The sequence below is a fragment of the Nematolebias whitei genome, chromosome 16, assembly GCF_014905685.2.
Source record: "Nematolebias whitei isolate Nwh7 chromosome 16, NemWhi1, whole genome shotgun sequence".
Lineage (NCBI taxonomy): Eukaryota > Metazoa > Chordata > Actinopteri > Cyprinodontiformes > Rivulidae > Nematolebias > Nematolebias whitei.
The window spans coordinates 29,686,387-29,700,331 of record NC_056513.1 but is presented as its reverse complement, the minus strand read 5'-3'; the positions used below and the strand labels follow the sequence as shown (position 1 = coordinate 29,700,331).

Here is a 13,945-nt window from a genome sequence, read left to right as displayed (position 1 = left end):
TTTTAAGATAAATTCAAGTTTGTGTGGTGATTTCTGCTATTGCAGCCTAATCAACATCTTTATGCTAATTTCAGCTTGTTATGCTCCTTTCAGCTTAATTACCGGTATGCTAGTTTCAACCATGCCATCTCAGCTACTATTTAGCTGTTTTTATGATGCTAACTTTGGCCTTTTCAGCCAATTCCACATTTTTAGCTCATTTCAGTTTTTTCTGCTTCCTTCTGATAGCATAAGCTTCTTTCTAACTTTCAGCTACCTTTCAGCCATTTTTTAAAGCAAATTTCAGCCTTTTTTTAGCTACTTCCTTAATTTTTGTGTTCATTTCTGCTTATTTAAACCTAATTCAGCATATATGTGTTCTTTCTACTTTTTTTTTTTTTTTTTGCTAATTTAGGCTCGTTCTTCCATTTCAGCATTTTTTATAGCTAATTTCAGCTGTATTTCAGCAAGTTTTTTCTGCAATAAGCATTCACAATCCAAATAATGGTATTAAAAGTTCCATCATTGTGCAGTTTAAAGCAAAGAACTCTGCACGTCTTCATCTACATAACAGAAGTCCAGTTGTTTTTTGTACTTTTGTTTACTTTTTAGATTTGCAACGTATTGAATAATATTATCTTACTGCAAAAGAATCAGGAGTGAAACGACTCGGTCACTAAGGAGTTTGAGGAGTCAGACAGTGAGAACTTAAAACCATGACCCAGCTGACATACTGATCATTAAGCCAATTAGAGTGTATGGCTTCCAAGTGGTTAACGGTTCAATTACTGTTAAGAGAGGAAAAAAAGGACACAAACAAGTAATGAAGGGAGCTAAACCCCACACTGACAGAGGACACAGAAAACTCCTGAAGGCATGCTGAAATACCATCAACTTATACTTCACTGTTTCTTTCTGGCTTCAAAGTAAATATGTTTTACTGCTTCATCTGCATCCACAAACACAGAAACCAGTCATCATGTAAGCAGTTATTTGGAACATAACTTACAAGACACTTACTGTGGCTCAAAGAAGCACAGCCGAGGCGGTTACTGCTGAAGTAACCACATGACATTAACAACAAAAAAGTTAAATCGTGTCATCTGGACCAGTTTATTTAAGTGAAGAAACGTTTCGTCCCCAATCCAGAGGACTTCGTCAATCTACGCACACCCATCCAATACCATGTGCTCTGTTTGCACGTGTTAAAAAGTCTACTTCTGAGATTCCAACAGGAGGTTGGCTTGAAACACAGCAATGAAGGCTACCTATGGGACAGATCTGGTTGGCAGGCAGCAGACTGATAAGTCCTCTGGATGGGGGACGAAACGTTTCTTCACTTAAAGAAACGGGTCCAGCTGACACGATTTAACCTTTTTTTGTTGTTATCTACCTTGATGATTGAGCTTACAAACTCATGACATTACCTTACTGTGTGATGCTTATGAAGCATGCACACTATTGTGATCCATTTTTCAGCATCTTTCTCGTTCCACAATTTTTGTGCTATTCCAACAAATCATAAATCAAAATGTTCAGCTCTTTCGTAACAAACGTGTTATGACTTTTGGTATTGGTGCAACTTTAGCTTTTTGAAATATTTAGCTTTTTCTGCTATTTTTTCCTCAAAGAAAATGAATTGAGCTCATTTTACATCCTTCAAATTTTTAGATCCGTTTACAACCTTTTACTGCTCCTTTCACATTTTGTTCTGGTTCAGCTTCTTTCAGCTTCCTTCTGCAAATCTAAACTTTTTTTCAGCTACTTTCAGCTGTTTTTTCAGCTGTTTTGTGATTTTTTCAGATTATGTCTGTTAACTACAATATTTTTCTGCTTCTTCTAACTTCTTTCTAATTTCAGGTTGTTATGCGCCTTTCGGCTTATTTATGCAAGTATAGGCTTTTCTGCTATTTCAGCTATTATTTAGCTGTTTTATGCTAATTTTAGCTTTTTCAGCTAATTCCACCTTTTTTTTTTTTTTTTTTTTACTAAATTAAACTTTTTTTTACCTTATTTAGCAAAAAAAAATGCTCTCTCCACAACCTTCTGGTAATTTAAAATTATGATTTTTTTTATCTACTTTTCAGCATTTTTTTGTTGTTGCCAATTTCAGCTTTTTTTCCCAGATAATTTCCACTATTGTGCTCATTTCTGCTTCTTTCAGCCTAATTTGGCAAAAGTGTTATTTCTGCTTTCTTCTGCTAGTTTAAGCTTTTTCTACCTGTTCAGCTATGTTTTTAGCATTTTCTAGCTAACTTCGGTTTTTTTCAGATAAATTTGAATTTTTTATGTTAATTTCTGCTACTTTCAACATAATTACAGTAATTTCTTTCTGATAATTTCAGCTTAATTATGCTAGTTTCAGCTTCTTCTGCTATTTCAGCTACTATTTAGCTGTCTATCCACCCATCCATTTTTTTCTGCTTATCCGGGGTCGGGTCGCGGGGGTAGCAGCCTAAGTAGGGAGGCCCAGACTTCACTCTCCCCAGCCACTTGGGCCAGCCCCTCCGGGGGAATCCCAAGGCGTTCTCAGGCCAACCGAAAAACATAGTCCCTCCAGTGTGTCCTGGGTCTTCCTCTGGGTAGGAACGTAGATTGACCGGTAAATTGAGAGCTTCGCCTTTTGACTCAGCTTTCTCTTCACCACGACAGACTGGTATTGCTTCACTGCTGACGCTGCACCTATCCACCTATCGATCTCATGCTCCATTTTTCCCTCATTCGTGAACAAGATCCCAAGATACTTAAACTCCTCCACTTGGGGCAGGAACTCATCCCCGACCCGGAGAGGGCACTCTACCTTTTTCTGGCTCAAGACCATGGCCTTGGATTTGGAGGAACTGATCCTCATCCTGGCTGTGTCACACTCGGCTGCGAACTGCTCCAGCAAAAGCTGTAGCTCACGACCTGATGAAGCCAATAAGACCACATCATCTGCAAAAAATAGAGAAGTGATCCTAAGGCCACCAAAACAGATCCCCTCAACACCTTGGCTGCGCCTAGAAATTCTGTCCATAAAAGTTATGAACAGAATCGGTGACAAAGGGCAACCTTGGCTGAGTCCAATTCTCACTGGGAACGAGCCCGACTTCCTGTCGGCAATGCGGACCAAGCTCTGACACCGGTCGTACAGGGACCTAACAGCCCGTATCAAAGGGCCTGGTACCCCATACTCCTGGAGTACCACCCCCCACAGGGTTCCCCAAGGGACGCGGTCGAACGCTTTCTCCAAGTCCACAAAACACAAGTAGACTGGTTGGGCAAACTCCCACGCACCCTCCAGGACCCTGCTGAGGGTGTAAAGCTGGTCCAGTGTTCCACGACCAGGACGAAAACTGCACTGCTCCTCTTGAATCCGAGGTTCGACTATTCGACGGACTCTCTTCTCCAGAACTCCCAAATAGACCTAACCAGGGGGGCTTAAGAGCGTGATTCCCATATAGTTGGAACACACTCTATGGTCCCCCTTTTTGAATAGGGGGACCACCACCTCAGTCTGCCAATCCAGGGGAACAGCCCCTGATGTCCACGCAATATTGCAGAGTCGTGTAAGCCAACACAACCCCACAACATCCAGAGCCTTAAGCAACTCCGGGCGAATTTCATCCACCCCTGGGGTCCTGCCAACGAGGAGCTTTTTAACCACCTCGGTGACCTCAGCACCAGAGATTGGAGAGCCCGATCCAAAGTCCCAGGCTCTGCTTCCTCAGTGGAAGATGTGCTGGTGGGATTGAGGAGGTCTTCAAAGTATTCCACCAACCGACCCACAACATTCCGAGTTGAGGTCAGTAGCACACCACCTCCACTATTAATAGTGTTGGCGGCGTACCACTTCCCCCCTGAGACACTGGATGGTGGACCAGAATCGCCTCAAAGCCGTACGGAAGTCATTCTCCATGGCCTCTCTGAACTCCTCCCACACCTGAGTTTTTGCCTCAGCGACCACCCGAGCTGCATGCTGGCTGGACTGCTGGTACCCATCAGCTACTTCCGGGGTCCCACAGGCTAAAAAGGCCCAATAGGACTCCTTCAGCCTGACAGCATCCCTCAGTGCTAGTGTCCACCACCGGGTTCAAGGGTACCCGCCGTGACAGGCACCGACAACCTTGCAGCCACAGCTCTGATAAGCCGCCTCGACAATAGAGGCGCGGAACATGACCCACTCGGACTCAATGTGGAATTTCCCCCGGAATGTGTTTGAAGCTCTCCCGGAGGTGGGAGTTAAAGCTCCGTCTCATGGGAGACTGTCAGACATTCCCAGCAGACCCTCACAATACGTTTGGGTCTGCCAGGTCTGACCAGCATCCTCCCCAACCATCGGAGCCAACTCATAATCGGGTAGTGGTTAGTGGACAGCTCCGCCCCTCTCTTCACCTGAGTGTCCAAGACATGCAGCCGCAGATCAGATGAGACGACAACAAAGTTGATCATCGAACTGCGGCCTAGGGTGTCCTGGTGCCAAGAGCACATATGAACACCCTTATGCTTGAACATGGTGTTCATTATGGACAATCCATGACGAGCAAAGAGGTCCAATAACAGAACACCACTCTGGTTCAGATCAGGGGGGCCGTTCCTTCCGACCACACCTCTCCAGGTCTCACTGTCATTGCCCATGTGAGCGTTGAAGTCCCCCAGCAGAACACGGGAGTTCCCAGGAGGCACACTCTCCAGTACCCCCTTCAAGGACTCCAAAAAGGGTGGGTAATCTGAACTGCTGTTCGGCACATAAGCACAAACAACAATCAGAACCTGTCCCCCCACACGTAGGCGGAGGGAGGCTACCCTCTCGTTCACCAGGGTGAACCCCAATGTACAGGCACTAAGATGGGGGGCAACAAGTATGCCCACTCCTGCTTGGTGCCTCTCACCTGGGGCAACTCCAGAGTGGAAGAGTGTCCAACTCCTCTCAAAGGAAACCGGTTCCAGAGTCAGAGCCATGCGTCGAGGTGAGTCTGACTATTTCTAGCCGTTTTATGATCATTTTAGCTTTTTCAGCTAATTCCACATATTTTAGCTCATTTCAGCTCTTATCACTTCCTTCTGGCAGTTTAAGGTTCTTTCTGCCTGTCAGCTATTTTTCAGCAATTTTTTGCTAATTTCAGCTTTTTTTTATTTTTTTTTTTTAGCTAATTTCCTCATTTTTGTTCTCATTTCTGCTTACCAGTATTTAAGCCTAATTCAGCAAATGTGTTCTTTCTGCTTTCTTCTGCTAATTTAGGCTTGTTCTTCCATTTCAGCTCCATTTCAGAATGTTTTTCTTAGTTAATTTCAGCTGTTTCTCAGCAAGTTCTTCTGCAATAAGCATTCACATTGCATTTTTGCAGGAAATGCAATTTCTCTAGTTATTACTAAATTCACTTAAAACTGCTAATTGGATTTATTTACAGTTATACTGATGTTTGGGTGAGTGGGTCATAAAAGAAAATGAGACTGAAAAAGACATAAAATAGAGTGGGGGTGGGGTAGGGGGAGTAAACCAGGTGAAATCGCAGAAAGAAACAGAGGCTGAATGTGAAGCTTAAACACACAAGGGAAGGACCCGGGCGAATTAACTTTCAGGACACTGTTGACACCCAGAAGCCAATCACATTTTCATTAACTGGCAGAGGGACAGGCAAAGCTGGCACAAGCCAATTAACCTCTGGATCTCTCACTGTCAAAAAAAATCCCACAAATGGAAGTTCTAGGATGCCAGGGATGAGTGGGAGGAAGGAGAAGGGGGGATGCCCAGAGCAGAGCCTTTAGTTTGAGAAATGCAGGAAAGGCCAGATCCAGTGTTTTGTGGCTTGTGTGTGTAACATGTATGTCTGTGTGTAACATGGTAAATAGACTGCACTTGTATAGCTCTTCTCTAGCCAACCAGCTATTCAAAACACTTTACAACAATCTGCGGCCTCATTTACCCACCCATCCACACACACATACAGACCTCCACTACGTCTTTACAAAACTAATCAGAATTATTCATTTTATTTAGTCAAATCAGTGCTTTAGATCACATTCATACACCAATAGGAACAAGCAATAAATAAAGAGTTTAGCTTTGCCCAGGAACACTTCAATGTGTGACAGTATAGAGAAATCAATCCTCTGACTCAGCCTCCTACATATGTGCCTCACTGTTTGTATGCTTCACTGTATGTATATTAGTGTTTGTGCGTGTATTCTGTCTCACTATATGTATAAGAATGAATGGGTGTGTAATATTTGTCTCACCCTGAAAAGCTGCCCTTGTAGAAGAACTGGCCTCCGCGGGGGAAGAGCTCTTGGAGCGTGAGTTAAATGGTGATTGTCTGAAGCATTCGTCTAGGAATGAACTGAAACAGAGAAATGTGGTTATATTACCAACACTTATACACAACCCCCATAATTTGCTTGTATATGAACTGCAAGATCTGTAACCAACCATGGAAATTACAATGAAAACTGCTTTTTACATTTTTAAATACAAGAAGAATCCCAGACTTACCTATTTATTCCCACCATGTTACTGTCTTTGTGGTTGTTGGCTTTGCTTACTTTTTCTGGAAACAACAAGAAAAAAGAAATACATTAGCAGGTTATTATAACAATATAAAAAAATACACAGTTTTTGTAATGTTTATGTAAACACAACATCTCAAACACCCCAGGTTACTGGGGGTGGGTGAAGTTTAGCAAGAAGACCTTCCGATTCAGTTCAGCCTTCTACAGTCCAACTACTTTTACCACAGATTTTTATGCTGAGGTCTGCTGTCGTCAACAGATATTCAGTCCAGCTGACAGTTTCAGTTCACTGTCGCCTGGTACGTTTTCTCCAACTTCCTATGTTCGTAGTTCATTGTCTGATACAGTCACAGTGTTTATTTTTTAGTGCTGCATCCATTTACAATGGGCTCAGGTGGTAAAGCTCACAAAAATTATATTTAAGGAAAAAATATGTATCAGCTAAATCAATGTCTTACCAAGGTTGCACGAGTGTGTTGACTCTGTTCTTTTATGTTCAAAGAACAAGAAAAAATAGGAAAAAACATCAACAATATTAGAAGCCTAGCAATCTATGAAGGGCAAATGCCAGAGTTTTAGACAAAGGTCATTTTAAGTTGAGAATTGATAAGAGTTATAGCCATTTTGGTCAAACCTTGAAAGTAATACACTCAAGCTTACAATATTGCGAGAGGTCATGCTCAAAATATGTGTTGTGAATGAATACCACATTAAATTTTTGCTAAATATTTGTTAAACTGACCATGTTTGTGTTGGCTAATGTGTTAGCTGTAGAATCAAAATGAAAATGGGCTGGCTTCAAATGTTAATTAAGTTATAGATGTACATCTAATTCTTCTTCTTCTTTCAGCTTTTTCCTCTTCAGGGGTCTCCACAGCGAGTCATCCTCCTCCATCTCTGTCCTCTGCATCCTCTGTCCTCACTACAACTACCTCCATGTCCTCTCTTACTTCATCCATACATCTCCTCTGTCTTTTTCCTGGCAGCTGCATTTCTAACATCATTCTAACAATATACCCACTGTCCCTCCTCTGGACATGTCCAAACCATCTCAGTCTGGCCAAGTGGTGTAGTCTACATTTTTGTAGTGGGTATACTGTGCTTAGAAACCAAAGCATGGTACACATATTAGTACAATGTAATTGTTAATTTATTTTCATTTTTAAGCATATTGAACATTAAAAAAATTCTCTGATACTTTTATTCAAATAAATGTATGACAAACTTTGTACCACAGTTGGCTTTGTATTAAAAATATGTTACAGAATTTACAAAACAGTGACAAAGAAAAACATGTTCAAGTATTAAGTAGTAAGTACAAAAGTATTAATTATACAAAAAACAGTTGAACCAACTCAGTGTGTCTATAAAATGTTCCAAATTTGTTGACAATGACACAAGCCCATGTCATGTATGGCTTGTGTCATTGGGTACTTTTAAATTCAATTCAATTCAAATTCAAAAATACTTTATTAATCCCAAAGGGAAATTATTTTGTTGTTGTAACTCGTTATCCTCATTTTATTAAGAGATGTTATAGATACTGATGGCTGTACGCAGGAAGGATCTCTTGTAAAGGTCCGTCCCACAGTGGATCCTAAGAAACTGGCTGCAGATGCCGTCCAATCCGTCCACCCAGACTCAGCTGGCCTCTCAGTTCTCCCAGGCAGTAGGACCGCCCGAATGCAGAGCAGAACTCCTCCCAGAGCAATGGCCACTCCTCCCAGCAGTCTGCCGAGCTCCTCGTTGCTGTGGACAGCCAACTGTAGGTGCTGAGGGATGATCCTGCCCTTCTGCTGTCATGAGCCGTGTTTCCTGCTAGTTCCAGGATCTCAGTGGTCAGGCACTCGAGCACAGCTGGCAGGTAGATGAGAATGCGTCCACAGAACATCCTTTCAACTCGTTTGATATTTGGTGTTGTAGCTGAGATATTATTTGAGTTTTGAGATGTTAATCAGCTGTTAGTTTTAGAAAACTGCCTTGTTGCCATGGTTACGCATCATAACAAATGTCCAAAACTAAAAAAGTTTCAGTAAAAATCCTTCCAGCTGCACAGCATCCGATACTAGAGGAAACAACCATCCAAAAAATGTGATTTACATCCAGAAAAACAGGAATTAAAGTTTCCAAAAGCAAAATCTCAGAATGAAAGTAACACAGCTGCTCCAACATGCAGCCACCTTGAGCGGCGCAATTCTATAACTATTAAGTGGGTATACTAAAATTCCCAAGCTTTTCTAATGTGTATACTCCGTATACCCGCGTATCACATAGACTACACCACTCGTCTGGCCTCTCTAACTTTATCTCCCAGTTCTTCAACCTGTGCTGTACCTCTGATGATCTCATTCATTCATTGATCTTATCCATTCTTGTCCCTTCCAAGGAGAACCTCAACATCTTCATTTCTGCTACTTCCAGTTCTGTCTCTTGTCTTATCAGTGCCATTGTCTCAAAACCATTTAAAGTCCAACATCCACCAAAGTGTTCTTAATGGGTAATCACTGTAGTAGAATACAATAGCTATAAGTTTTTTTCACATTCGGGCCAGGCAAGTGTAAAAAATAAATAAATATAATAAACCAGCTATGGAAACACCAGACACAGGACCAATGATTAGAGAAGGATAATGACGTCAAGACTGGGACAGGGCACAGGCAGGAAAGTGTATTCTAGATGGAGGCATATGCTAGTGAGAATGATTTCAGTGGAGAATGTTCAAGTGATTTAGAAGATATGTTAAAGAATTTTCGGTATGAATATTTTTTATTGCGTTTCTATATTATGGTTGAGATGGCTGAGAAAATCGTTCCCTCCTGCTTTGAGAACATGCCCAAAACATTTTCTTATCTCGGCCTGGAGGCCACCTTGCCGACTCGTAGTGCCTCATTGGCGTCGTCACCACGAGAACATGTCCAAAACTTTCTCTTATTTCCATTTGGAGGCCGACTTGCCGACGGCCATGGATCATGTCACGTCTGACTGCAGCTGGCTATGAGTGAATGCTCACTGAACTCTGCTGCTGTAAAAGAAGTCTGCAGAAGACTATTTTACGCTCATTCTGTGACATGTTCCATGCATTACGTACAGTATCTGTGTATGTAAGCTGTCTTGAATGGGACCTTGCAAGTAAAATTCCTGTTAAAAATCTTCTGCTGTTGATATCCTGATGCATGCTCAATAATCCAGGTAGAAAAATCCAAAAAAGTTCAATCTGGTCCTCTGGACATTCAAAAAAAAAAACAACAAAACAAAGCAAAAAAATCTAGAAACGTTTCGTCTCTCATCCAAGAGACTTCCTCAGTCTGAGGTGCTGTTTTCAGCTCAGTCTCTTAAATAGCACCTTCTCAGAGTGGATCAACCAGTTTGCTGCTGACAACCAAAACCAGCTGATCACATGCTCAAGAAGGACCATCAGCCTAACAATGGATCATTAGCACACTGATGGCTGTTTACTACTCACAGAGGGCTGAGTGATACTAGCAATCACAGCATTGTAAGAGGGGGACAGTTGAACCCGGAGGCCTCCACCCCTGTTTAACGATGGACGATTTCTTTTCACAAAGATGGCCTCCTTTACTCCTCTCTCAAACCATCGTTCCTCTCTGTCCAGGATGTGAACATCTTCATCCTTGAAAGAGTGACCGCTGGCCTGGAGATGAGTGTAGACCGCAGAATCCAGGATTCTGGTTGCACTCAGAAGGTGCTATTTAAGAGACTGAGCTGAAAACAGCACCTCAGACTGAGGAAGTCTCTTGGATGAGAGACGAAACGTTTCTAGATTTTTTTTGCTTTGTTTTGTTTTTTTGAATGTCCAGAGGACCAGATTGAACTTTTTTGGACTTCTGCTGTTGAGTGCGGTTCTTTTTTGGTAAACAAAGTTGGTGAGAGAGATTTTCTCCAACAATATCTATAACTTATCTGTAAGTGATTAAGAATAAAGTAGAACTGCTTGGTGTGAAGTTATTGCTCAACGAGGAGGGTTTGCTATGTACATGTGTGAGCCACCAAAAAGGCAAGAAGAGGCAACTCCATGAGAAGCCTCATTAGTACAGGAAGGACCTTCCCAGATTGGCACAAACCAGCCGGTGTTTTCAATGTTTACAATAGAATGAACATTCTATTAAAACTAATCTGATTGTAAGGATCATTGATATTAACTCTTGAGCTGATGGAGTTATCCAGTGAACACACGCACACCTGGTTCAGATCTCTGCTGGCTGGGCCAACAGAACCAAAAATCAGCTCTGAGCTCTGGAGAACTGAGAACGATGTTCTAAAAAACCCTAACCCTAAACTGACCGAGCGGCTCCATCTGTCTCATTACTCCAGCCTTCACTACATCTCGCCCTCTGAACTCCCTTACGTGTCTTTTTCTTCTTCTTCTTCATGTAGTAATTTTTATGCTTGACAAATAACTTTGGGCCACAGCCAGAAAGGAGGTAGTGGTATGTTTGTTAGTTCAGCAGGAGTGGGGTGGGTGGGGGTTATGACTGAGGGGGTGTATAGGAGTTTAATTTATTTGCTGCTGTCTCCATCTCCAACACACTTCCAATATGATGATAATTTTCAGAAAAAGATGTGGCGTGAATAATTTATCATAACTCTGGTTTTACTTGGCCTATCAACACAATTTTAAAACTGGTTTATTGTTTAAAGTCTACTTTAGACAGAAATCTAAATTACCAAGTGCATTGCCCATAAAACTTCCCATTTTCTCACAACTGTCAATGTGTCCGTGTCCGATCCTTCAAGTTTCCCAGTTCCTGTGCACAGTGAATCTAACTGAATACTTGGTACAGCATCTATCTCCAGTCTGGCGTTAAAACTTTTCTTTGTTTCCATATATCCTCGTATCAAAAGTGTTTTGAAAACAGAACAAACACTGTTTGTTGGCAGTGCTGTGAAGTCTGCCCATTTAACTTTGACAAAATTCACCCATTTCTCGTGAATTTCCTTGAGTTTCGAGAAAGAGTGGGTATTAGCTCCCTCCTTGACTGTGTTCCCACACAACTGTGAAACACACTGATTTGGTTTGTTGTTCCTGACTATTTTTTGTTGTTGTCAGAAATTAGAAGGAAATGATAGACTGTAACTTTGTACCTTGTGCAATAGAAATTTGTCAATTTCAAATGATGGATTCCCCATCATGATGTCACATTCCATATATGGAAGAGAAGGGCCGTTTCCAAAAACCAGCTTGAAATCTCACAAAAAAATCATTTAAATCATTTTATATTACTTTTCAAAGTTTGCCACAAAACATACCATAAGTGTTTTTTGTTATGTCTCTCTCATATTTTTGTTAGATATGCAATACAAAAAAAATGGTTGGTGTTGGACTTATAGCTGGTCTCGGTACTCTCTTCTAAACCTTTCCTTTGACCTTTGCTACCACTCTTTCATTACAAATCACTTCAGAAACTTTTTTCCATCCACTCCATCCTGTCTGGACTCTCCATCTCTTTACCACATTCCCCATTTTCCTGGACAGTCAACTCTAAGTACCCAAAGTCCTGCATCTTTGTGACCTCTGCTCCTTGTAGCCTCACTGTTCCACCGGCCTCCCTCTCATTCACACACATGTACTCTGTTTTACTAAGGCTAACTTTCATTCCTCTTCTTTCAAGTGCATACCTCCACCTCTCCAAGTTCTCTTCCACCTGTTCCTTGTTCTCACCACAGATCACAATGTCATCTGCAAACATCATAGACCAAGGGAATTCTTACCTGACCTCATCTGTTAGTCTGCCTAGACTAGAGCAAACAAGGAGGGGTTCAGAGCAGATCCTTGATGCACTCCCACCTCCGTCTTGAAGCTTTCTGTTACCCCTACAGCACATCTCACTGTCCTGCTTGCACATGTCCTGTACCAGTCTAACATTTGCTTTTAAATTTTAATAATTTAAATGCATTATATTGTGCTCGTCTGCCATGCACTCAGTGTTTAAAACAAATTAAACAATTAAACAGAGGAAAAGTCTATTCTTAACAGCAGGAGTATATTTTTTCTCTGTTATTCTTCAGTCTCAAGCCCCACTATTTGTCCAAGTGTCCACTGATTAGCTCTGTGGTATGTACAGTAGTAAATTAATGGGTGAATTAATAACAGAGATGTTTTAAAGAGTCAAGCAAAGATAAAAAGGTGCTTTTGTATTTGATTTACACAGTACTGTGATAGACAGTGACTCTTACCAAACCTGGAAGAAAAAAATTCACAAGGTTTCTTTTTGCTGACACTGCTAAGAGCTGTTGGATTAATGGTAGTGAAGTGACGGCACAATGTGATTGATTAATCTATCAACCACCGAGATGAATAAAGACGTTTATTGTAACAAGCTTAATGTTAATTTTCAAAAAAAGCAATTTCTCCCAACATCAGTGAAAGTGCTTCAGCTACACAATGGCAAGAAAAATCTCACAAAAGGAGCATTACATGAATCCATTAATGTTAAGTTAAAAAGTTTTCCAGGTAATGATGCTTTTGAGTTTGCTGTAACTTTGGAACATTAGGGAATAATTAGAAGGCATGTCGGAGAGTTAAGTGGAGCAGAAATGGTGAAAACGAGCCACTACCTGAGCGCATGGCTCCTCGGTGTTCAGTAATAAAGGGCTCTACACAAAATGACTGAGAATGGAGCCTTATGTGCAAGTTTCAAGGCGATGTACTAAAGTGAATTTCAAAGCTGCAATCATCTCGGTGTTCAGAGCGACCTTGCTACTGATGTGTCTCTGAGGTCTTACTGCTCTGGGTAATTCATATTGATTGCTCATTGTGTGACAGCAGCCCACTCTGTTCTAGCAGTTCCCACCCCCTCCTCCACCTCACATTCAAACCAAGTTCTAAGGGGGCGGCTGTCGCTGCTGCCAGGCCAACGATGTCCTGGCCTCCCCTGGGTGGCATACTGTGCACCTCCCTGCTACCTTCTGCACCAGCCTCTGCTCCTCCTGCTCCAAAAGAAACCACTACCACCCCCATACCCAGAGCACCCCACACTGTCACACTGTTCGCCAAGGACAGAGGTCTCTTTCTATGTTGCCATGGAGATGCCGCACAGGAGAAATGTAAAGGAAAGGAGGGAGGGGACGACGAGGGTGTGTGTGTGTGGAGAGGGGGGGCATGTGCAGCCAAGTGTGCTTGAGCCTGCATGTCTGAAAACAAGTCAAGGGAGAGAAGAAAGAATGAGAGAAAGACAGGGAGAAAGAAGAGGGAGCATTTGTGCAGACACCACTTCCCATGGGGCCTTGGGCAAGTGTGTAAAGGTGTGCGGAAAAGACGGTGTGGGAGAGGAAAACTGTCAACGTGTGAATTTGTGATTATGTGTGAGAGCTAAAAGAAGAAGTAAAAAAAAAACATTTGTCACAAGCTTGTTCATCTGTATGGCACTTAAGTGAAGCAAATCAGACGCTGGACACAAATAATGCTGGACCACACACACACACACACACACACACACACACACACACACACACACAC

At 42.0% G+C, this 13,945-nt stretch overlaps 1 protein-coding gene across 1 annotated transcript in view; it reads right to left on the bottom strand.

The window, feature by feature from the left end:
• znf827 (zinc finger protein 827) overlaps nucleotides 1-13,945 on the bottom strand; it is a 121,479-nt gene that overhangs the window by 28,676 nt on the left and 78,858 nt on the right. Inside the window, exons 8-9 of the mRNA XM_037689848.1 lie at nucleotides 6,452-6,506; nucleotides 6,199-6,299 (exon numbers count right to left, since the gene is read on the bottom strand). Coding sequence (XP_037545776.1) covers nucleotides 6,199-6,299; nucleotides 6,452-6,506 — 156 coding nt within the window. The remainder of the gene's footprint in view (nucleotides 1-6,198; nucleotides 6,300-6,451; nucleotides 6,507-13,945) is intronic.